This window comes from Pavona decussata, unplaced genomic scaffold, assembly GCF_977016875.1.
Source record: "Pavona decussata unplaced genomic scaffold, jaPavDecu1.1 SCAFFOLD_16, whole genome shotgun sequence".
In the NCBI taxonomy this organism is placed as follows: domain Eukaryota; kingdom Metazoa; phylum Cnidaria; class Anthozoa; order Scleractinia; family Agariciidae; genus Pavona; species Pavona decussata.
This window is the reverse complement of record NW_028145439.1, coordinates 4955837-4980425: the sequence shown is the minus strand read 5'-3', so window position 1 is coordinate 4980425 and position 24589 is coordinate 4955837. Positions and strand designations below refer to the sequence as shown.

General features: G+C 37.9%; 2 protein-coding genes across 2 annotated transcripts; one reads left to right on the top strand and one right to left on the bottom strand.

The window, feature by feature from the left end:
* Positions 1 to 2880: 2880 nt before the first annotated feature.
* LOC146487508 (small ribosomal subunit protein uS5m-like) lies at positions 2881 to 19841 on the bottom strand. Its single transcript, XM_085088559.1, has 11 exons — positions 19698 to 19841; positions 18079 to 18156; positions 16153 to 16254; positions 15246 to 15416; positions 14467 to 14501; positions 13539 to 13626; positions 12698 to 12744; positions 11319 to 11376; positions 10084 to 10146; positions 4245 to 4381; positions 2881 to 3210 (listed from the first exon to the last, which is right to left on the bottom strand). The coding sequence occupies exons 1-11, from the start codon at positions 19798 to 19800 to the stop codon at positions 2995 to 2997; spliced, it is 1098 nt and encodes a 365-aa protein (XP_084944685.1). The 5' UTR covers positions 19801 to 19841; the 3' UTR covers positions 2881 to 2994.
* Positions 19821 to 23498, top strand: LOC146487507 (cytochrome c oxidase assembly protein COX16 homolog, mitochondrial-like). Its single transcript, XM_085088962.1, has 4 exons — positions 19821 to 19892; positions 20112 to 20192; positions 21622 to 21693; positions 22252 to 23498. The coding sequence occupies exons 1-4, from the start codon at positions 19854 to 19856 to the stop codon at positions 22318 to 22320; spliced, it is 261 nt and encodes an 86-aa protein (XP_084945088.1). The 5' UTR covers positions 19821 to 19853; the 3' UTR covers positions 22321 to 23498.
* Positions 23499 to 24589: the final 1091 nt, after the last annotated feature.

Genomic DNA, 24589 nt, shown 5'->3' with positions numbered 1-24589 from the left:
AAAAGGCCGCTGGTGCTAAAAAAAAATTATTTCCCCCACTGATCAACTGTTGAGGGTTGCGCCTCGCATTGGTCTCTCTGTCCCCCGTTTTGCGCGATATCCTTTGGACCACTCAATTTGTTTCTTGTATTTCTGTTTTGTTCTTTGTATTTATTTTGATGTGTCCAATGAAGCCGATAAAATAAGTAAAATAAATAAATGAAATTTCCGAAGTGCTCTGTCCTCCCATTGCATTCTCCGAAATATCAACTACGCCTGAATATAACTCGCTTCTCTAAATCCCAAACTCCAATGTACGAGGAGAAGAATTCTAGCTATCTTAGACACAAGCAATCCTTTTTTAATAAGTTAAAATGTTCTATCATTCTAACTTCTTCAGTTGGCGACTGTATTTTACTGCTAAGGAATAATCGTTTCTTTTTTTGTTTGCAAGTTCATGTAAAGTATCAGATCAGTGCTTCTTATTTTACCTTTTACTTTTTATATTTATGTAATTTAATGCTGTATATATTGTAATTTCCTTTTGTTGTAAACCATTGAAATAGTGCGTAATAAAAAAAAGCCTTAAAAAAACCTCTTAAAATTTTAGCTCACCTTTGCTTCAAAGCCTGATCTTTCGTCCACAGCACACTGAGCTAGAAGTTTCGTTGAGCAGTAATACCTCTATTATGTACTGCCCTACCATTTCAAAATAACCATTTCCACGTCGACTAATTTATCGCCAATTCAATTATATAATCTTCTCGTCAGAGCATTTGCCAGTTTTAACATCAATGAAAGGTGCTAAAAGCTGTAACGGGCTTAAGATCAGATGGAAGTCTAAAAAACGGAAGATGTGTTAAATATTGCGATTAAGCCATGGCAACACACGAAAGTCTTAAAAAAAAGAGTGAACGGCAAGTGAGATAAATGCCCTATCATTCCCCTTTTATCCTTGAATGGACTTTCGACCGTAGAGTGTATAGGTTTACATGCATCACCAGTGACGGAGACAGACCTTCAATTAAGTAACAAAGAAAAGCTTGCATCATTATTTATCATGGTATTCTTAAACATCAAAAAGCTATGAGGAGACAAATACTGACAACGGGGTTTAAGAAAGGCAAAATTACAGCCAGGGTCAAGATTAAAGTCTGTGTTTAAACTAAATAAATACATGTCATATAAACTAGAAAGTTTGCCAAGATACTTTTTAGTCGGTAGCTGGCTCCCAATGTTATTATAAAAACTGTCCATGCACTCGAATGAGATCGACATTAAAATATGGTAATTCTTTGAAAACGCTGGAATATTTGGCGTTACGAGCGCTCTCGCTTCCTAACCCACCTATTGTGTATTGCTAGTAATGATTAAGTTCGCTTAAACTTAGCTTTGGTCGACCAGCCTCTATAAGTCATCTATTCTCTTTATCTTGACCGCTCTGGCCGTTCCATCCTTCATCGAGTACACCAGAGAGTTTTTAGCCCATTAATACAGGTAATGATGTTGTTCTTTAAAGTTCTTCGCTTCATACAGGACCGATTGCATTTAAAATTTCTATCATTCTTACTTCTTCTGCTCACGAGTCTGATAATTTAAGAACCATTTCGTACTCCAGTAACTCCTTAAACCTTTTATGAGGAATTTCTTGTCACCGTTGTATGTATTCCTATTTCGGAATAGGGTCAATCGAAGGCACCCTTTATTTTTGGTTTCGCTGGTTTCAATCAAAGACAAGTAATGATTGCTTCAGATTTATCGGAGAGTATACTTTATTTAATTCCAAGAAAAAGCATTTTAGACTGAATTTCTTTCCGATTCAAAACGTAGCTTGCGCTTCACTTGAGGTGAATAACTGTTTTAGCATATACCAACCTAGTGGACAGCCAGCTCCAGTAAGTTGCTTCATTTGACACTGGCAGAAAAAAACGCCCCCAAACACAGCAAAATTTCGAAGTGGCGGTGGGGGTGAAAGGCAAAGGCTATCCAAAGTTTCATTTGCCAATCAGAGTGCGTGGAAAACACAATCCACTTGCTTGGTAAACACTAGTCCCTTTTATAATGCTGCCAAAATGCCTTTAAGTGTTTTTGCGGGTTTAAAACATAATTATAAAATGTTGTTTAATGCCCCAAGACCATTACGTCTATAATTCATGCTTGGCAGAGGTGCGAGGCATACAGTTATAAGAGAAAAACAAACAGTAAGGGTGGCATAGGAGACAACCACAGATCGAACAAAAATGACAGCCTTATGCAAGGATTAATACAAAGGCACCTAACAAGCAACGATTAGTCTGCAAGAAAGAGACAGTTAAAATCATGTTCTACAAAAAGACTGCAGACGTTGAAAAACAACCTAGTTCTCAGGACTTTCTCGTGTAAATTGGCAGGGAAAGGAGGTAGGAGCAGGAACGTGATTCGAAGTGGTTACCATTGTGTTGAAATCGCCATAAATTCAAACTCGTTAGTTTCATCGTGAGCTTAAGCGCGACTTAAGGATGGTGCCTACTTATGTAACTGCGCATACGTTCTGCGCATCTCGAGATACTCAGGTTTCCTATGGATGGTGCTTACTAATACAGGGAAATTTTTGGCGGTTTAAAACTATGCGGTGAAAGCAGAACCATGCATTTTTCAGATATAATAAAGCTTCGTTATTAGCCATTCATTGCTATGTATTTTACTGCGTTTTTGGATCATTATTGCTTGATTATCTCTGAAAAATGTGTGTTTACCCCCTATTTCCTTTTTGGATTTCAATAGCCCTTGCTAAAATCTGCTATTCCCGCACAGTCATGAACCGCGAAAAACTACTTCTGTATTACTAGGCACCGTCCTTAAGTTGCTTGAAAACTCGAGGCGTCATAGATTTCTTAGTCTAAAGTTTGAACCAGATCCCGGCACTTTTGATGAATTTACTATGGACACAAGAACTCACTTGTCAACGTAAAACTATATTTTAATCGCAACGCTGAAGCGAATTGGGCTACTGCGATTTCAATTTCGCCTTCTCTACTAGAACAGATCCTGTCTTCTCTTGGGTCGATGAAGTCCTCTGTAAGGATCAAATACTTCATTTAAGTCATATTCCTTTTTCTCTGCTCTCTTTCTATAGACTTTCGTTTGGGTTTCAACAGACGGGGAAGCTACAACCACGGGCCTCATTCCACACTCCGCTCTGAACTCCACCACATTAAGTCCCGTGCGGTCGGCTAGTTCCTGGTGAGTTTCCTGTGAGAATAAAGAATTTCTTCACTGAATTGACTTCCTTGCTACAGTACTGCAAAGGCACTTTCACATAACCAAATAAGTTTTCAAATTCATGTTGGCTGATATAACTTTGCGAGTGGTAGCAACAGTAGTCGGCAAACACGTCGTTAAACTCAATTGGATAAGAGGGTTAGTTTCTAAAGAAACTGTGGTGCTGCGTCGGTGGGGAGTGGAAACGAATGTTTGGTTTATTAACAGAGTTGATAACTAAAGGTAAATTGGCCACCCTAAAGAGATTCTAGTGCTGACGTTTCGAGCGTCAGCCCTTCGTCAGATTCCTAATTCGCTCTGACGGAGGGCTAACGCTCGAGACGTCGGCACTAGAATGTCTTTACGGTGGCCAATTTAGGTACCTTTCTGTTGTTAAACTGATGGCGAAAACAAACAGAACACGCTAAAATTCTCAACAACTTTTTGGAGCAGCATGCGGCTCTTAGAACGCCGAGCTCACAGGATCAAATTGGCTGGAAAACAACAACAGCAAACAAACAAACAAAACAAAAACAATGAACAAACAACAGAGACAATGGACCCAAACCCTGATACAGTAAAGTTGCGTGATAAACAGGTCCAACGAAATTAGATATTCTAAAGAGCTGCTTTTTGGGGTCGGCAAACTTCGCCAGAGAACGGTTTAGTCAGAGTTTTGGAGTTGTCAACTTAAATTTTTCATACGAGGGCGCCATCACACTGGGCAATTTTTCTTGCAACTTGTCTCGCAATGTAGAGACAACCGTTGCCTAGTGTAACATACCCTGAAATGAACATGTCTCGTAAGTTTTTTGTTGCCGCAGTCGTTGCGAGAAGTAGAGTCGGTTCTACTTCTCGCAACGGTAACAGCAACAAAACCGTTGCAAGACATGTTCATTTGAGGGTATGTTACACTAGGCAATGATTCGTGCAACTCGTGTCGCAATGGCGCAAGGAAGTTGCGAGACAAGTTGCAAGAAAAATTGCCCAGTGTAACAGCACCTTTAAAGCGACTTCTTCATTACCTGACTCAGCAGTCCCTGGAAGGCCGCTCGAATGAGACTCAAAGGAGTTGTAGGACCGCGCACCTTACAGCGCATGTCTTTAATCCCAAGAAGCACTGCGATCTCTTTTATAGCTCGATGGCAGCGCAGTCCGTAACCTAAACGTATGTATAAAGAAAACAAGTCAGGGAAATATAAATACAGTGGTAGATGTATTTTTTTTCCAGTCAGTGACACAGGCAAACTCGGAAAAGAAAATCCGAGTGCTCCTATTAGGAGTTGAACCTAAGACCTTCCGATTACTAGTTCGGATGCTCTACCACTGAGCTATAGGAGAGTCGTGAGAGCTAAGGTCATTAAACTAGGTTAATGTGACAAACATTTTGCAAACTGCTAGGATTGGAATGTCAATGTGTGGCATATGCGCAATGGAAATAATGTGAAGGAATATGTTAAAGGGGAAGTATCATGGGGCTTTTGACCTCTTTTGTTAAAAATGGTGAAATAAGACCTTCTCTTTACTACAAAATAATTCTAGAACAACGAGAGGAGATAAATCAACTCAATTCTTGACAGGAACAACTCGCGATCTGTTCTAGCGCATTTTGGAAACAAAAATACAAAAACTTGAAAAACATTAGCCTAATATTTTCAAGTTTCAACCCATTCCGACCTACTCTGTCTCTAGCCGGAGGCACTAATCAACAGTTTTATTGCACTGGGGTGATAAGTTATAACAAAACTAGACAATTATTTTTGGTTTCTGTTGTCAGACAAACAATTTTGGGTTTTGAAATGACATCAAATTTTCGTGATACTTCCCCTTTAAGCCTGGTAAATATATGAGAATGATGTATTAATCAGTAAATGACACAGGCAAACTCGGAAAAGAAAATCCGAGTTCTCCTAACAGGAGTCGAGCCTAAGATCTTCCGATTACTAGTTCGGATGCTCTATCACTGAGCTACAGGAGACTCGTGGGAGCTGTTAGGCTGTTAAACTTGGTTCATGTAACAAACATCCTGCATACTGCTTGGATTTGTACGTCAATGAGTGGCAGTGAAATCCCAGCAGAGTGCAGGATGTTCGTTACACGAACCTCGTTTAATGGTCCAATGGCACAAGTCTACCGGTTGTAGCTCAGTGGTAGAGCGTCCGAACTAGTAATTGGAAGACAGCTTTGAAGTTCACATATCGTGTGTTCACGTTCTCCATAAAACCTGAATTTGGTCATTTCACGTTGTTGTTCTGCAGAGAATGGCGAGGAACTGTACCAAAGTATATAACGCAAGTGTAGAGCCAGGGTTTTGCTAATTACAACTATTGTTGTCTGACGTTCTCGTTGCCATCGTCGCCGTCGCGGCTTAAGAGTGCCTGACTGTAACTTTCGAGAATCGCTGGCCAAGCTTGAAAAATCGAAATTCCTGATAATTTGCCTGAAGTTTACTTTTGGGGAACTATCTTCGAAAATATTGTTTGAATGTTCTGGAAATTTATAGTTTTCGAGAATTTTGGGGAAAACGAAATTACGGGTTTTGCCTCATTAATTATGCAAAAATCGTACTCAAAATTAGCCAAGTTTAATACGCTTGTGTTGAAACAGTACCCAACGTTACAAAACGAGGTCGGTTTTGAATAAGAGCATACCTCACCTACTTTCTATCAATGGGACTTATGTAAACTTTTGTAAAACTTTGGAGGGTTTATGGCTCTTTGAAAAATTGACATTTTGAGGACTTCGCGATGAGGTGAAAATTGAGTAAGATTGAAGGTTTAAAATGCATCTTGATATGTCAGGTATCGACTCGAGAGGAACATTGTGATAAAGTTTGGGTCTTCGTCTTTGATAATATGAAATAAAAAATCTGGGCAATCAATGCACGCGCTGACGAAAACCAAAGTTAGCGAGGCTTCGTTAACAAATTTGCATAATTCGCAATTGTTGAGAAAAAGTTGTTGTGGCGACTCGGTGAAAACATTGACCCAGGCTATCTTCAAATGGTCATTTTATCTCATATTGCATTTGACTGTTTCGCTTTCTTGTTTAATAACGTGATGGAAAAGGTCTGGACAAAAAAAATGCACGCCGCCGGGAAAGAAAATATTCGCCAAATTCTGGTGGGAAATTTGCATAATGCAAATCTCTCAGTAAATCTTTCTGCAAAGGAATCTGATTGGGAAGGTTTCGTGAAGAGACCCGAAACACTCCATATGAGAGGAGTTAAAACAACGTTTAATAATCCGATTTCAACAAATAATTGCCCAATCTTAAAATTATACTCGCTATTGCGTTACCTTTGTCACGTCAATAGCTGTCGATATGTCTTAATAAGACGGGTGTATATATAAGTAAAAAATTTGCAATAAATGCATTCTACATATATAAAAAAAATTTAGCCGAAACCTTATTCCGTATACAATTAAAAGTAATTGTAATTATATTTATACTATATACAAACCCAAATTTAGCCGTTAATTAACGGCTAAATCGAGGTTTGTATATATTATAGTAACTGAGTAAGTTTATGGCTAATTTTTTTTTATATATGTAGAATGCCTTTGTTGCAAAATTCGCCGTTGTCTAAACTCCGTCTTAAAAGATGCCCACAAACACACATGCACAGATACACGCTTTATAACCTGTGAGCCAATTTCCGTTTAACAAAATAATAACTCAGTTTATACCTACGGTCCACATTGGCTGTAGGGCATGCATTTATCTTTGTCGAATGCCAACAAGAGAAACACGGGTATCTTAATGACACACCATACACGCAATGTCTACTGCGTACATCACAGGTAGGCGAAGCTCTATGAGCGTTCAAAAGAAATTCGTTTGACCTTTTTATTGTCACGTTGTAATTTGAGTGTCACGATGAGTGTTACGCAATGGCGTAAATTATGAGAGTTTGTATGGGAATTTGCGAACGTGTTTTGGAGTCGAAAATAAAGGGAATAAATTGAACAAAAATGGCTTACCTTGTCTCTCGAACTCTTGCCAGTGTTTGTGTGCCATATTTTGGCCATTTCAGTACGATTCCAGTGGATTTTTAAAGGTTTGCTGGACATCTTCCTCGCTCTATATCCTGCTATATATATATATCTATCCCCAAAATCTTGGTGACTTCAGTCCCCTGTAATTTACTTTCGAAGAGTTGCGCACGTTATCAACGCGGTTAGAATACGATGAAATGCACGGACAAAGGACTACGGACCACGGACTGCGTATAAAAGAGGTAGGAAGGTAAGTGTATAATAGGAGGACTACGTACTACGCCACTAGGCTGGAGGTCTGAAAATCATATCTTTCTTGTATTCATTTTCAATAAGTTTAAGATGTATAAAATCAAGTTTCGGTAGTTGTTTTTGTCCCTTTATTGTTGTTTTTGAGAAACAAAAAATGGACTGGGAATAAAATAGTGAGGATCGACAGTCCAAACATAAAATCTTGCTTTATCTCAGCGAAACAGCTGAATTTTTAATACGCGCTGAAGAGAGCCCGGCATTTTAGATTTTTAGCATTCATTTCAGGGCTCGATTTGCTGAAAACTTGCTCTTGCAGTGCAGATTAAATGCGGAAAAGGATGTTTGATGATCATTGATCGGCGCGTGATCAAACAATGAGCCCATGTGCACAATCATGTAGATGTCGTGCATGCATGCAGTAGACGTTGCGTGTATACAGTGTCACTAAGATACCCGTGTTTTTGTTGTTGACATTCGACAAAGGTAAATACATGCCCTACAGCCAATGTGGACTGTAGGGCATGCAGTCAGTCCGCAGTCCATAGTCCGTAGTCTCCTATACCATTTCGTACTACCTCTTTTATACCCAGTACGTGGTCCACAGTTCTTCGTCTGCGACTCATGTTTTATACTGACTGCGTTGTTAACGTTGCAATTTTTTTTCTAAAAATACTTTTGATACCGAAGTGGCCAAGATTTTGGGGGTATAGATATATATAGTAGGATACCGTATAGAGAAAGGAAAATTTTTAGCGAGCCTAAAACCCACTGGAATCGTACTGAAATGGGCAAAATATGGCTCACAAACACTGGCAACATATCAAGGAGAACAGGTAAGCCATTTTTGTTCACTTCATGCCCTTTACTTTTCGACTCCAAAACACGCTCGTAAATTCCAATACAAACCCTTATAATTTACGCCATTGTGTAACACTCATCGTGACATGACAAGGTAGGCACTGCGTGTACACAGTGTCACTGAGGTACCCGTGTTTCTCTTGTTGACATTCAACAAAGATAAATGCATGCCCTACAGCCAATGCGGACTGTTGGTATAAACTGAGTAGTTTTTTTTTGTTGAACGGAAATTGACACACAGGTTTTGAAGCGTGTATTCGTGCATGTGTGATATTTCATACCAGTAATTAGGTTAAACCCGAGGTTAAAGTATGGCGTGCCGGCTGACATTGTTTTTCAGTCGCTTGCGAAGGTACAGTATCAAACAACACGAACAGAGAGTTTTTTTTTTTAACTGACCCGCTTCTGAGTGATCATTATTTAGAAGCCACTGAAAAAGGTTGGGCTGGCTATTTGAAAAGCATTCCACTAAACAAACTTGATTTAATTAAAAATGTTCGCTTTGACCGACTCTATGTCTAACTTTCTTACCTCATTTGACAAGCGTGTATTTTTTAAACGTGATTCCAGTGTCCTGTGAACGTTTTATCAAAACCGCTTATTTGCCAGCAAATAAAGGTCTTTATTCTAGTTGTTGTAAATGGCAATTTCGCAGCACAAGTTGGTTTCTGGGCATTATATCATCTAAAATATGTCGACAGGTATTGACGTGACGCAGGTAACGCAATAGCGAGTATCAGTTTGGCACTATTGATTTTTAAAGGTTAAGATTCGACAATTATTTGTTGAAATCGGATAATTAAACGTTGTTTTGACTCCTTTGATATGGAGTGTTTCAGATTTCTTTGCAGAAAGATTTATTGGGAGATTTGCATTATGCAAATTTCCCACCAGAATTTGGCGAATGTCTTCTTTCCCGATGGCATGCATTTTTTTGGTCCAGACCTTTTCTACAACGTTATTAAACAAGAAAGCGAAACAGGCAAATGCAATATGAGATAAAATGACCATTTGAAGATAGCCTGGGTCAATGTTTTCACCGAGTCGCCACAACAACGTTTTCTCAACAGTTGCGAATTATGCAAATTTGTTAACGAAGCCTCGCTAACTTTGGTTTTCGTCAGCGCGTGCATTGATTGCCCAGATTTTTTATTTCATATTATCAAAGACGAAGACCCAAACTTTATCACAATGTTCCTCTCGAGTCGATTCCTGACATATCAAGATGCATTTTAAACCTTCAATCTTACTCAATTTTCACCTCATCGCGAAGTCCTCAAAATGTCAATTTTTCAAAGAGCCATAAACCCTCCAAAGTTTTACAAAAGTTTACATAGGTCCCATTGATAGAAAGTAGGTGAGGTATGCTCTTATTCAAAACCGACCTCGTTTTGTAACGTTGGGTACTGTTTCAACACAAGCGTATTAAACTTGGCTAATTTTGAGTACGATTTTTGCATAATTAATGAGGCAAAACCCGTAATTTCGTTTTCTCCAAAATTCTCGAAAACTATAAATTTCCAGAACATTCAAACAATATTTTCGAAGATAGTTCCCCAAAAGTAAACTTCAGGCAAATTATCAGGAATTTCGATTTTTCAAGCTTGGCCAGCGATTCTCGAAAGTTACAGTCAGGCACTCTTAAGGTACTTTACAATAATAATAATAATAATAATAATAATAATAATAATAATAATAATAATAATAATAATAATAATAATAATAATAATAATAATAATAAACCATGCTTTGTTACCTGGAGGTTTCCGAAAAAAGTTGATTTTCGTCTTTTTATGTTTGGTTTCCAAGTGGTGGTAAACTGTAAAAGGACAGATAATTCGTTAACATACATGTTTCATCTGATTGATCACTTAAACAAACACGAACACAACTGTAGCTTGTGTTGTTCATAATCTATTCTTAATAATCTATCTCCTTAAAATAGGCTTTTTAATCATACATATGTAATACACATACCCACACAATTTTTGGTTATTATTTTCTTTTTGTAAATTCGTTAGTTTACTTTAGGCAGGTCCACATCAGCCTTTGGCTGCCAAATTGTAAACCTTTTTTAGAAATAAAAAAAGTAAATAAATAAAAATAATAAAAGAAAAAGCTACCGTAGACCCTCTCAGGGCTTCCGACGCCATCTTGGCTGGGGGCTAAAATACCGGCCAACTGAGTCTCTGTGACTCCGCTACAATTTGTAATTTTTTTTTTTTTGCGACTATGTCTGTTAAAATCTATATATCCCAAGATTATTTTCGTAGAATATTGAGATGGAGGACAGCTTCATGCTACAGCGGCTGTAAAGGAAGTTTTAGAGCTTCTTAGAAACTCTTCTAATCAAAATGCGCAAAGTACCAGGAAATTACGTACAAGCGACGTGAGAAGGTTTCTAATAAAGCTTTGCGAAGGTCGTAAAGTCTATCTGAGATACTTTAAAATAACTGGAAGAAAGGCGATTAATCCAATCATTACTTAACAGTTAGCTATTAAGGTTAAAACTGATCTAACCTAGGAACATGCCAACTTGTGGCTTTAACTCAGCTAAAACTTCCTCACAGTTCTCTCACTTTGTTTCTAAGAGATGCACCCAACACAACCCTAGAGAATAAACATTGGAGAGGTTGCACGTTGACAAACTCAGTTAGTTCCAATTGCATTAGTTTTCAATTGAGTGTTGAAAGTAATTTCGCGGTTGGCTTTGGTTTTGCATTCTTACGCTCTATGATTGGTCAACAAAACTCGCGCCACTTTCTCAACCAATGGGAATCCAAACCAAAACCAATCGTGATTTGTTCGCACGCGTTTTTCCCGCGCTTGGCGCCAGTTACATGTCTTTGCTTCGAATTCTGATTAACTCGTTGTGTTGTTTACATCTGTTGCGGTTGGCCAGAGTAATTACTTTGGTTATGATTTAACGACACTCAATAAAGAGCGTTTTCCAATTATTGGAAAACGCTCTATACAGTATGTAAGCCTTACTTGTGTGGCCATCACAGCGTTCAACAAAGCAGAGGTAGTTTACAGCTTTGTTCCTTGCCTGATTAAAGCAAACAAACAAACATCACCATCATAGTAACGATAAAACGTTCTCTGGTTAAAAGTTTAAAAATCTATAAGCTTTCCACAACCTTCCTTTTGTCTTCAACGGATAGACAGTGTGACTGTACGTAAAATGAATAATTAAAAAGAAGAAAAACAATGGATGTGTGTCAAGTAAGAAGTTTGAATGAGTGAAAATCATCATCGTCACCATCATCATCATCTTCATAATTTTATACACGAAATTGTACCATTACAATAAGTGACCTTCCTTGAGCCGTGTGAAAAAAGAAAAAGAAAAAAGAAATACACTAAACGTAGATGAAACAACACTAATTATTATTAAAGTGGATATGACACGAAATCTTTTATTAGCTTATTAGAAAGAGCTTTCAAAATGATGAAGAATGGCATTTATTTTATTGCGATAGCATTCTTGGTTGCCGAGTTATTCAAGATTGAGGCTTATGCAAATTAGACAACTTGTGACGTCACAAGACTGACACAAAATGAAGGGAAATCACAAAATTTGGAATATCTACGCAAATACTACATCTACAGGGTTGAAATTTTGCAGGGTTGATGTGCTGACAGAACTACACATTGTGATAGTGGCTATGATGTCACCATAGCAACGTACTCGTTACCAGACCTCTACCTTCCCAAAATGACAAATGCCTTATCTATTGCTCCACAGTCAAACAGAATTTCTTATACTTGTGCTGCGTAATGTCCATATTCCCTCACACCCACTGAATAAACATCAAGAGCAAAAAGCGCTTCTTGGGAAGGGAAACTCTGATTTTATCCTTTGGATGGTGAGGGCCTGGAGCCCATTGTGTTGCCATGGAAATGTCATAATGGATCATATCATAAAACTTTGTGATGAGTATAACAACTCTACAAAGTTTCAGTTCTATACAGAAAAAGGCTTAAGAGATATTCCATTTTTTGTGATTTCCCTTCATCTTGTGTCAGTCTTGTGACGTCACAAGTTGTCTAATTTGCATAAGCCTAAATCTTGAATAACTCGGCAACCAAGAATGCTATCGCAATAAAATAAATGCTATTCTTCATCATTTTGAAAGCTCTTCCTAATAACCTAATAAAAGATTTCGTGTCATATACACTTTAATAATAAGCCGGTGTAAAAAACAAACTGACCTTCAGCCAATTCATGAAAAACATTCAAAGTTTTCTCCCGACAATAACCTTACATAAAACAACTTTTCCCTTCTTTATTCTTCAGAAAAAAAAAATAACAAAAACAAACAAACAAAAATCACAATTGTTACTGGAGCAATGACATGAGCACATACCTGTTTCAGTGCACTCAATGGTGTTTGTCCTCTACCAACACCAAAACCTGATATCAAAATGAATTTCACGGTTTTAAGTATCTACTCAACAGGAAACACACATTATTGTAGCTGCTATGCTTTCACAAAGGGACTAATGTTCAAAACAGGTAACACGAAATATAAACACTTTGGGTTTGTAAAAGGTGAGAGAGCATAGCGACATGTACATGTAAGAGAGCGAATTGCTTAATAGTGGTCTGCTTTACAATAATTATGGGAAGAAATGTTTAGCAATTTGAAAAATGGCATATTGAGTAAACTTTTCAAGCCCCTAATAGTAACTAGCATTCAATTTCTCCATCAAGTATTCGACCAAAGGAAACTTTCACCAGAGATAAAATTCCAAACCAGTAACATTATACAAATGAATGTAGTAAACGACCTAGACACAACATTCATTTGTACCCTTCACATTCACATTACTGCAATTACCACCATGATCACCCACGAATTGCTCCCATCTGGCCTCGTACCTCAGTTGGTGGAGCAATAGTGATCAAATCCGGAGGTGGTGGGTTCAATTACCATTGAGGTCAAAGATTTTTTTTTTTGTGTCATGTGATCTCCCATTGCCTTTATACTAGGGCTAATATTCAGTAGGAATTACATGGGTTCATGTACCACTTTACTGAACATACACTACAGAGTTAATTCTGTGATCCATCATCAGTAACATTATACAGTTTTGTAAGTACACTTTATATGGACAGTACTGAATGAGGACATGCATAAAACTTGATAATTATTGGTCTTAATACAACTTACATGTAACTGAAGGTGAACAAAGAGTACTCATTACCTGCAACACCATTCATGTTGCCAACCACTACCATAGCACGCAGAGATTTCTTCCTTCCTCCAGGTGTCATGTTACTAACTCGTCTTAGCTGTTAAGAATTATCATTAACATAGTACATTAAGCTATTTTTTTATATAAAACATGTAGTATTTCCTACATGTACCCACACTCTGTACCAGTTACATTTATAATTAATTACTGTATGTAGATTTGTAATTATGTCAAACTTAGGGAATAATTGGTTAAATACTGTATTGACACTTACTTAAAGGCAAACTGTGTGGCCACAAGGACTTGAAATAAAAAAAATTAATACTAAAAAGGGGTTCTCGTATCAAGAGATGGTCCACTGTACTGGTTCAAATTTCTCAAGATGTGCAAGAGGCTTTTCATGCGCGGTTTCTGGTTTCGGACAAGTCTTTTTTTCTGAGCTGTTTTTCTCACAGCTTTGTTGCTTGTGGGTTCAAGCTTGCCACCAAAAAGTGTCCCTGCCAAGCACGATAAAAACCTCTGGTACTCAGGGTAAGAGTACTGAAAATTGGCAAAGATAAGCTGGTGGCTATTGGAAATATTGTCAGTGTGACAAAATAATTTTGAGTTGCTGTTTAGACTCAGGGTTACCCAAGGGAGGAAATGGGCATCAATAATCTTTAGTGCAACAGTGAACTAGTTATTTCAAAATTTATCAGCATTGGAGTAATTTTCACCATGAATGGTGGCCCACACAGAAAACCATTGAACAGCTGACTTCTTTCAGATGATCACTTTCTAACCAAAACGTGTTTTAGTATTCTACTGTAGATAAAGACAAAAAAGTCTGTAAATCTTTTGAAGCTCGTGTTTTATTGATTCATGAAAGAATCCCTAAACTTTGCTTTCATTTGTTGCCAGGTTATTATTTTTCGATAAAAATTATTCCTTTGCATACCTCAATGACGACAGAATGGAAGTTTTTCAGTAGCACTGGAAATAAACAGTCATTTCAAAAATAAAATCATTTAACATGTAATGCTAAAAGATTAAAAGTAACAATGACAACACAAGACTTTCAAGGCAAAAATACAGTGTAATTATTTGGTAACAGTTACTTTTCATGAAGCAAATTTTAATATCGCAACTGCTGCGCAGTACTGTCTGAAGTGGCAGGTATCCAAAGCTTCCTGTAGCAGATAGCCAAAAAATGGGCAGGGAGGAGAGGGGGTGGGGGTGGGGAGCAAATTGAACATGTTTCAAGAATTTAAAAAGTGGCAGATATCTAAAGTTTCCTTTAAGCGGAAAGCCAAAAAATAGGCAAGGATGAGATGGGGGTGAGAGTGGGGAACATGGTTTAACAGAATTTAAAAAAAATTCAACCCACTAGGTCCAAATTTCTCTGACAAATAGGTGGAGGGGGGGGGGGGGGGTGTGGGGAGGGTGGGGTCTGGCTCTGTGCTGGGGTTCATCTTCTAGATCTGTAGCTGTCACTGGTCCTGTGACCACCATTATTATAAGCATCTCCTTCTCTCCTTCCCTAGGTTACAATTAAATTACTGTTAATAACAACTTATCCCCAACCAACCAAACAGAGATAGAAATGGTGAATGAAAAGTTGAAGAAAGACACTGGGGAGTGAGTAATTTGTCTAAAATTCAAGCCACAAAAAATAAAACAATTCAAAAGAGGACTGCATAACCCTGTTATCAAGTTAAATATTTAATATTTACAAACCTCCATCAGCTGTGACAGGTGGTCCAACTGTTTTTCCTGGCCAGGTTTTTCCACTCCATCCTCTCTCAAATTTCCTTCTCTGTGTTTCGTCTCTGCCGATGTCGTCCGCTAGTTTCTCCTCCCCTAAGTCTGTTGGCAGGTTGAACCCTTTCCATTTCAAGCCTGCCTTATCTATGAGGGGAACAAACTATTTAATCTATAAATTTTGAAATTAGTTTTTAGGGTTGTATTGTTCATAATTAATGAATTGTAAGTAGTTAGGTTTTTAAGGTTACAGAGGGTGTGAAATTAGTTTTTTATTATTTTAGGGTTGTATTGTTCATAATTAATGAACTGTAAGTAGTTAGGTTTTTAAGGTTACAGAGGGTGTCTACAGATACATGTACAGACCAGCCTCGCTGCTGACTGGGCCACCCTGCAGTATAAATAAAGTTTTCTACTTGTACTAACAGTACACAAATACATGATTAGATGATTACTGTAGTTTCCTAAATTATGGTTAACTTAAGCATGAAGTGGTATAACTGTAGTTTGTCTCGTAAAGTTGGACCTCTTTTTGTACAATTGACTTTTTGCGTAGGATTTACATGTACATTGAAATGGTTGTCCTGTAGATTTTTCTGCATGGCTGGTACATGAGTTTATAAAATACAATTAAAAAAAACATGTAACTGCAGCGCTTCAACTACCTCCAGATATATGTGGATCACATACAACCGTACATGTACATGTACATGTACCAATATGTCCAAACAAAGAGCCCGATTGTTTTGCAAAATTACTGTAAGCTGCAGTATTCATGTATGTAGCAGGTAATACAGTGCAAGTAGGAATTGATAAATAAAGTGCTCAATAATTGTGAAAAAACAAAACAGTGTTCCAATAGTCAGTGAGAAAATTTGCTTACCATACTTGAGAAGCTCGGGATCAACACCTTTAACAATCTTTTTTTTCGTTCCTCTCCCAGTACCTCTGCCTCCTGTAACTGCAGCCCATAACCTCTCATATTCTTCGGGAATAAATGAATACAAAATCAATGTTTCACGCAATACAGGCTGGTTTTCACACAAGAAATGTAACTTTGCAAATTAGTTGTTTTCAACATTATACCGTCAGGTTTAACGAATCAGCATGTTGCATGTAATTTTTCAGAGAAAGTACAATACAGTCAGTACACTGTACTGAAGCAATTGAAGCAACGACGTATTGAATAATTTAATTGTCTAATTTGCTGGTCTTGACATGAGCTGACTCAAAATATTTGGAGCTGTATTGGATTCTAGGCCAAATCATTACTTGCACCCTTTTTCTAGTGAGCTCTAAATAAATGTTTTGGTTATGTTTCTGAAAAGAATGATCACCTCCAATGTACACTGTATGCTACATACATTTTCTGTAGTCTGTTGTTTGTGGACAGACATAAATAGACTTTGCAGGTAAAATAATGTTGATTGGTGAGAATGTTCAAATGCTTGGGAGAAACAAGAACCTTCCTACGCTATGGCTGTGGCGGTCTAACTAATTATAAACAAATCTTTTAGGGCATTTCAATTTTGTAAATTTTAATATTTTTAAAGTATTTTCAAATATTTCTAAATTTCAATCTATTGATTGTTATATTATTGTTTTATTTTTATAGTTCCATTGTAAAATCTACATAATTCAGCCGTGAGGCTGCGAAGTGATTTAATAAACAATCTATCTGTCTGTCGGTCTGTCTGTCTGTCTGTCTGTCTGTCTATCTATCTATCTATCTATCTATCTATCTATCTATCTGTCTATCTATCTGGAACTCCAAAATTATGCTAATTAAGGTCTGATTAAGAATCAGCACAAAGAAAATGAAAACAACCTTGGTGGAAGTTACATGTAACTAACGAACTGAGGAGAATGTTTTTAAAAGTCAACAACGCTGTCATCAAGAGTGTCGATAATTCAATTTGTCCATGGCTTAAGTAGAACAATCATGTACAGAATACTGTAGATTTAAATACCAGAAATGGGAAGGCTGTACATGTATGTTCAGAAAGATCAAAAGTTTGGATAAGATTAGATTAAAAGTTTGGTGAAGTAAAAATTAACCTGTTAACATAACAATAAAAAATAATTAATGATGCAAAGTTCTGCTCTAGTCCATTTTACACTGTCACCGCACTATACATGTATGTACTTGGCCAAAAACTGGAGAGACGTCAAACAAATACACAGTATTACACCATCAACCCATACATGTTTCAGATAAATTATGGTGTCTACAAGGAATACTTGTCATGAAATGGATCCCTTTAATTAAGTGAAGAACAAAGTGATTATAAAATGAGCAGGGGTGGAAAAACTCAATGGCTATCAAATGAAGTTAAGCAGGCATGTCTGGAGGATGGAGCTATTATGGGACCAGTGAAAGTAGCAATTGAGTGGGCTGTAGAAGGCTGGAGAAGAGGGGTCAACACAAACTGTCAGATAATCAACACAAAAACATCAATTGGGAGGCTGTGGGACTGGCTGAGATGAGATGCAAATAGAGAACCACCTGTAGCCCAAACACTCCAACAAGACAGGAGGACAAGAGGCTCAGCAGCATGAATTTACTCTACACTGTAGGTCTACATGTATAAAACTAGGTTTTCAACCTGATCAAGGTTCACAGTACTCTGCGAGCAGCTCGGCCCTTTGATATTCCTAGATAAGTCGGGAAGACTTCTTCCTGACTTCTCTAGGAAGATCGATGGGCCTCTGCTTGCAGGGGAGGTTCACAGACTCATAGTGATGGCAAAACACAAGAATAAACGTCAAGTAAAAGTATGATATTTTAACTTTAGCCAGCCTCACTTACCTTTATCTTGATCTGAAGGGACATAGGTTCGGTGTTGAATAATTTGGGAAGAAATTAGGGCTTTCGTAATCCAAGAATCTGTGAAAAAACAGAAAGTTAAAGACCGCTCTAGAGGGGAAGATGGCACTGCCAGAATGAATTGATTCATTATGCATTCCACTGCACCGTACTTTCACATTATGCATTGATCAATTTGAAAATACAACATCCCCCTTCCACCTTATGACAACTGGTTTGTTCAAATTCCAATCCGGCAGGACTAAAAAGATGTTCAAATGCCCTACCCCAGCACCAAATTTGACTATCATATGCCCCTCCCCAAAAACAAATGTTTCAATATTGGAAACTGGTTCAATCACATTCAATCAACTTTCCTACAATATATGTATATACATGTATGTTCAAAAACACTGCAGAACCTGCCACCTACGTGCCACTACTTTACTTTATTAGATACCACCTTTGACATAGACATGCCTTGCACCTGGTTCCTCACCCATGACTGCCCGTGCCACCGTTCGTAATCTTCGTGATTTTTATTATTTAGTATTTTCATTGTAAATTTTACTTGATTTTTCTTAGGTTAGGGTTGTGCCTCGCATGGGTATCATATCCCGTTTGCACTAACTCTTTTGGTATTTCTTTTCATATTTCTTTTTCTCATCTTTATAGTTTGTTGTTTATTAAAATTAATTAATTGACCAATAAAGCTGATAAATTAAAGTTAAAGTTTGTGGAGTTTTCGGTGAGCCAATCACTCACGAAATTGGCATTTCCCACCCCCCCCCCCCCCCCCCCCCCCTCATTTGAACTCAACCATTGATCAGGAACCACTTATATTCCACCAGACAAGAAAAGTGTAAACTTGACACATTGGGCACAAAATTCCCCACCCCACCCCACAGGCAAAATTCAAGTTCCCACCCTGTCTCCCCACCCCACTCCCCAGGTGCAAAAATGGGGGTGGGACGAGGGTGGATGTTGAAGGTTCCTAATGATTGGTGCATTATCCTTAAAAAACAAATGCACGTTTACAGTACAAACTTTGAGCGAAAAAATATTACGATGTATGTGTACACAATGAATGTACAGTAACAGTTCAGAAATCTTGTCCACAGTTTTTTTTTTTTTCAAAACAGGCACCTAGTATCAGAATTATTGCTCGAGAGGGATGGGAGTGGAGGAGGGAGTTACATAGTCTTCAATCTTTAATTGCAAATTAAAATCTGAGTCAGTCTATTCTTTTTTCACGTTGGCTGCACTTACAGTGAGGGACAGGTACAATTTTAAATTGCAATAAAAGAACAATTATACAGTGTACCTTCCTACAGTTAATAGGTTGGTATTACATGTAACTGTAGGAACGTACGCTATTTTTGAAGTTTTGTTTAAGGGACTAAGGTTATTCAATCATTGAATAACCTTAGTCCCTTAAACAAAACTTCTTCTTTGTCAAACTTTGAAATGCGGATCATAATAACCTCATAACCGGTTGAATGCAGCATGTGTTGATTTCAAACCCGGGTCCCAAAGTGCATGCATCCGTACGAGTTTACACGCCAGTTTGAAGCCATCGATCAGCATCGATAGATCAAAAGATAACAGATATCTACTCTTACCTTTCTTAAATTGGGCGATATTCCTTAAATAACTATTCTTCCCCGTGAATAAAGATCTTGCGTAGCTTCTACCGCAGACACATCTCCGAAGAACGGCCGCCATTTTGACTATTAGGGGCGGTTACAAAGCTGAAGTACCTGGCTGCTCAGCCCAAAATGGCGAGGCAGTTTCTGCGATTTGGTGTTCCGATGATTGTAAGGCCATTAGATATTTTATGAATTTATCCCTTTTCGTTGCGTAAATGATTGAAACAGTCTTTTGTTCAAATATCTTAGAAACTAATATTATTACAATTTTCACATCTACCAAAATGCTATTTTGCTTTAGCTCAGCATGCTATGTACAAAACTGCTGAAATGCATATGAGCTTATGCCTGACCTGTTCATGTGTCGTCTTCATTTGAAATTTTTAGGCATTAGTTGTCGGAGGATCATTTGCATTGAAGGAATTCACTGAAATAAAGATCAAACGCCGAGATGAGAAGAGTCACGCTGTACGTAAGCTCATATATATAAATCGATTTTAATTACAACTGTAGTTGTAACTTACAACTAAAATATATATTTTAGCTTAGTTTTAGGTCGATTTTTCCCTTTTGCATGTGCTATTTGTTGGAACACTAAGATCGTTCACATCCCCAACATCACGGATGTCAACTACATTCCTAGGGTCTCTGAGGGAGCAAGAGAGAGTGAAGCCTGGCCTCTCGCTCCCTGGGATGTGAAGAGGAGAGACCCTGGGAACAAGGTTGCACAGATGTCTGCTATGATTCCTGTGTTTCTCCATTGGCCTGTCATCATCAGGTTATTAGCCACAGGTAGCAGCATATCTAGTCTCCTTCACAGATGTATTTGGGGTTGTCCTGGAACATGCTCTCTGGGGAGGGAGTGCATTGGGTGATGAGCCCAAACAACAGCTGCAAAGGAGACTGGCAGATCCAGACCTTCAAGTATGTGGGGGCCTGCTTGCGATCACTCAACTTGCTCCTCTGTGAAACAAAATCTCCTCGGTGCCTTGGGGGGGAGGTCCGAGCCCCACCCCTACATCCACCACTCACAGGAATCAGAGCATGAGCTGTCAGTTGCAGACTGCTAAAGATCATGTAATTGAATTTTAGTACCTCATGCTTGGTGAAGCTAGATTAGCAGTTTTTGATGGATGAATATTTGTTTACAATCAAACATTTTGCCCAGTGACTTTTGTGGATTCATTGATGTTAACATTGGAATGTTAAGCAGTGCATCCAGCTCATAAGAGCTGCATTGTTCTAGAAACCATCCAATCTAGATACCCCTCCTATGGGAGGCTTTTGCTTTGGAACTTCCAGGCTCTCACCCCCTGAAAGTTCCAATTTAACTCCATGTAAAGGTAAAGTTGTACTACAGCTGTACAAGCCTTAGTGGCCTACACAGCCAGAGATTGCCCTGGTTTCTGTTGCATGAAGGAACTAGGAGTGTTGCTACTCCACTGAGTATGGGATGCTAGTCCATCATGTGGTTACCCCTAGCAGTGTGTCCTACCCAAGTTTCTTCACAGTCTGACGAACAACACAAAAGTGAAGATACCAACCAGCCTTAATGAGTTAAACTCTATACTTTCATTTAAATATGGCTTTGGAGATCCTCCCTCTTGGAATTTCCAATGGGCTGTGGGCTGGTGGGAATGGATATTTTCTGAAATTCACCAAAAACTTCAAGCTGACATGTTAATCTTACCTGTGGAGTATGTTTGTTTGTTTGTGTATAAGCAGAGTGCATTAACACCATACCCACACGATCTCCTCCCCAATCTTGGATTTCCAAAGCTAACAATTTTCACTCTGTTTATTTTATTTTTTTCCTACATCGTCTAATTTTATATCTTTCCCTGGTGAGTAAAATTGACTTTTTTAATATACTTTTATTGTTTTTGTTTTTGCTCAGCTAAACAAGGAAGAGGCGCTGCAAGTGTTACCACATAAAACCAAACAAGCTTCTCTAGAGGAAGCATATGAGGTGAAAACTAGACCACAATCTATACTCCTTCAATGACAAATCCCCCCAAAAGGTTGCAACAACAAAAGATAAAAATGGAGACATATCAAAATTAATTTGAAAGCGATTTTATGAATGGTTGAGAACCCTAAGGGAAAGCCACAATTAGGACAATAATTAGAAGACAGTCTATAAAAAGTGCAAATTAAGATCGCTGCCAAAGCAAAAATGTACAAACACCGAACAGACACTTGTCACTCAGTAAATTGTTTCAAATATCAATATCATTGTTATTTTCTTTTGAATGAATGGTACATGTAGATCTGACAGGCCTAATTTTAATTTTAGTTACTGTAACAGGTAGATAAAATATACTGTAAAAGCTCTTTTAAGCGCCCCCCCCCCCCTCTCTCTCTCTATTTAACCCTACCCCCCTTGCTCTAACATTAGTCCCTATTAATGAGGCCTGAAATTAAATAAGGCCCCCGGGGGCTTAATAGAGCTTTTACAGTAATACAAAACTTGGTTGTTGAATTCATCCATTGTTGATAATATAGTTTTCATTTCGTTCAATCCTAGGATATAACTAAAAAAGTTGACATTGACAACTGGGAAAACAAAAGAGGACCTCGCCCTTGGGAACAGTGAATAAAATGCCAGCTTTGTCAGTAAATATGAAACAATACAGTGTCTGCCAAATCCTCTCAGGATGATGAACCTTGGTGCCAAAGATCTTCATCCAGTGGTTCTACAACTAGAAATACCTGATAGCTAATTCTAGTCGTTTTAAGCACCTCTGTTTGGTATTAAGCTGACAAATCCTTCTAGTAAAGTATCTATAAGTTCAAAAGGCCTTTTGAGTCCCTGGCCTGATATAACTATTGGATTTTAAATTTGAAGAAAAGTAGAGTTTTCTTTACCAAAACTGTCGCCTATAGACTTTGATGTGAATTAATACCTTGCATAATTTTTAAAACGGGTGAAAAAATGCTCTTTCATGAACAAATAGTGTCTGGCTTAGCTAAGATTCACAACATTCTAAGTTTTGTCAAAGTACATGTACTTCCTTTCTCTTAGACATTTTTCTACTTTCACCCTACTAGCAAAGCTTTCTCTTTATTGTTACTGTTTGCTATTTTAAAGAAAACGGAAGCAACAAAAATTCAAGAAAGAAAGAGAAATGGCAAATGGAAAGCTCTGCTAGGAGGGAGCTGTCACCTTAAAATTCAGAGAAAAAGAAAAAGAAAAAGGTTGAACTGTTTTAGTTCTTTTAAAAGAGGAGAATAATTAATTAGCTGTCCAGTCCAGCTAAAAATGCACGTTTGTGCCTAAAATTTCCATTGTCTAGGGACCAGCTGGGCTTTTAAGTTAGCATTTTCTGCTCTTTGGCCAGCAGTTAGTCACCAGGACAGACTTTGGGTCCTGGAATTTTTCACCGCAGGATTTCTATGGTAAAACAATGAAAGTGAAAAGCATAGCCGTTACATAGCAGCCAATCAATTTCCCCAGAGTGTCTCCTGGCAACCAACTGCTGGCCATTTAGAGCCTGAGGACTCTGGGTACAAGATTGTGTTTACCACATTTTTGTGATGATGGAGATTGCCGTGAGAATTAATTTTAATGGGTCAATGTCATGTTGTGTAAGGCGTTTGCTCTTGTTTCTTCAGCACCTAACCATCAAGTGTCTTCAATATAATTGAAGTGTCAAAAATTTAAGGTGGCTCTGAACACCTTCCTATGAATTTTTTGTAAAGTTACCTTGCAAAAAGTTGTATCTGAACATGCTGATCACAGTTCCATAATAAAGCAAAATGGAAGTCTCCAAGCTCGCTTTTGAGTGATAACGAGTTTTTTTACTTAAAAACTTTAAGCTAAAATTAGCGCTATTTTAACAGGTTGTACTGTTGTGTTGGTATGGTAACCTATTTTGTCAAGAGAACGACCATAACTTATTCACCAACTGAATGGTTAGGCATTTCTTTGGTACGATTGTTGTTGTATCAACTGATAGAGAGTGATATTTATCCGTCAAATTATAAGTGCTGGAAACCGATGCCGGCCAGCCACACTAAAACATTTCTAAGTTCAGCGTGCATCTTTTATGATGCTTATTACCTCTTTTCTTTCATCAACGGTGAAAAAAATCTTTTTTTGGAAATCGTGAAACGAAATACCATAAACTGCAGCTTATAACCCCCCCCCCCCCCTTATAATCCCCTCCCCCCTGATTATAGGCCAATCTATCTGTAAAACCAAATTCGATCCGATTATAAGCCCCCCGGATATAAGCCCCTCTATAGTTTCGTTCGTGTTGTTAGTTTTAATTTTGTTTCAAATATTGACGTTTAATTAATTGAAAACTAGTAAATGAAAAACGTATTTCGATCAACAGTACTATAGCTCGTTTCGGAAACGTTTTTTTTTTATTCCGGTTATAAACTCCCTCTTCCTGCAAGCCGTGCTAAATACTTTTAATAAATAAAAGTACTACAGGAGGAAAAAAGGCCTCCCACGGCCAATCCAATCTTGAATGTCTACCCAAAAAACAAAACGATCCTCCTACCTTTTTTGCAGTTCAGACGGTCACATAACTTGTTTTTTGTTTTTTTACTTCCACACGGAAAAGAAATAGTGTTCTTCCTTTGCAAAGCGTATACCAGAGTGAAGTAATCAAGTATCCGTTTGCAATAAAAGGTCATGCAATTTCTTCGCTCTACTTACCGTCGTTGTGGTTTCCGAAAAATTTGGCGTGGGTAAAAACAGGAAACAGCTAAAAGAAGTTACGAGCTACAGGTTCTCGAAGTAATCCAACATCAAAAACAAACAACTTTAAATTGAAATAAATGTGATAGTATATTTCCAGCCTGGTGAATGAAAGAGAATGATGTATTATTCTAGAAATTAAAGTGACACAGGC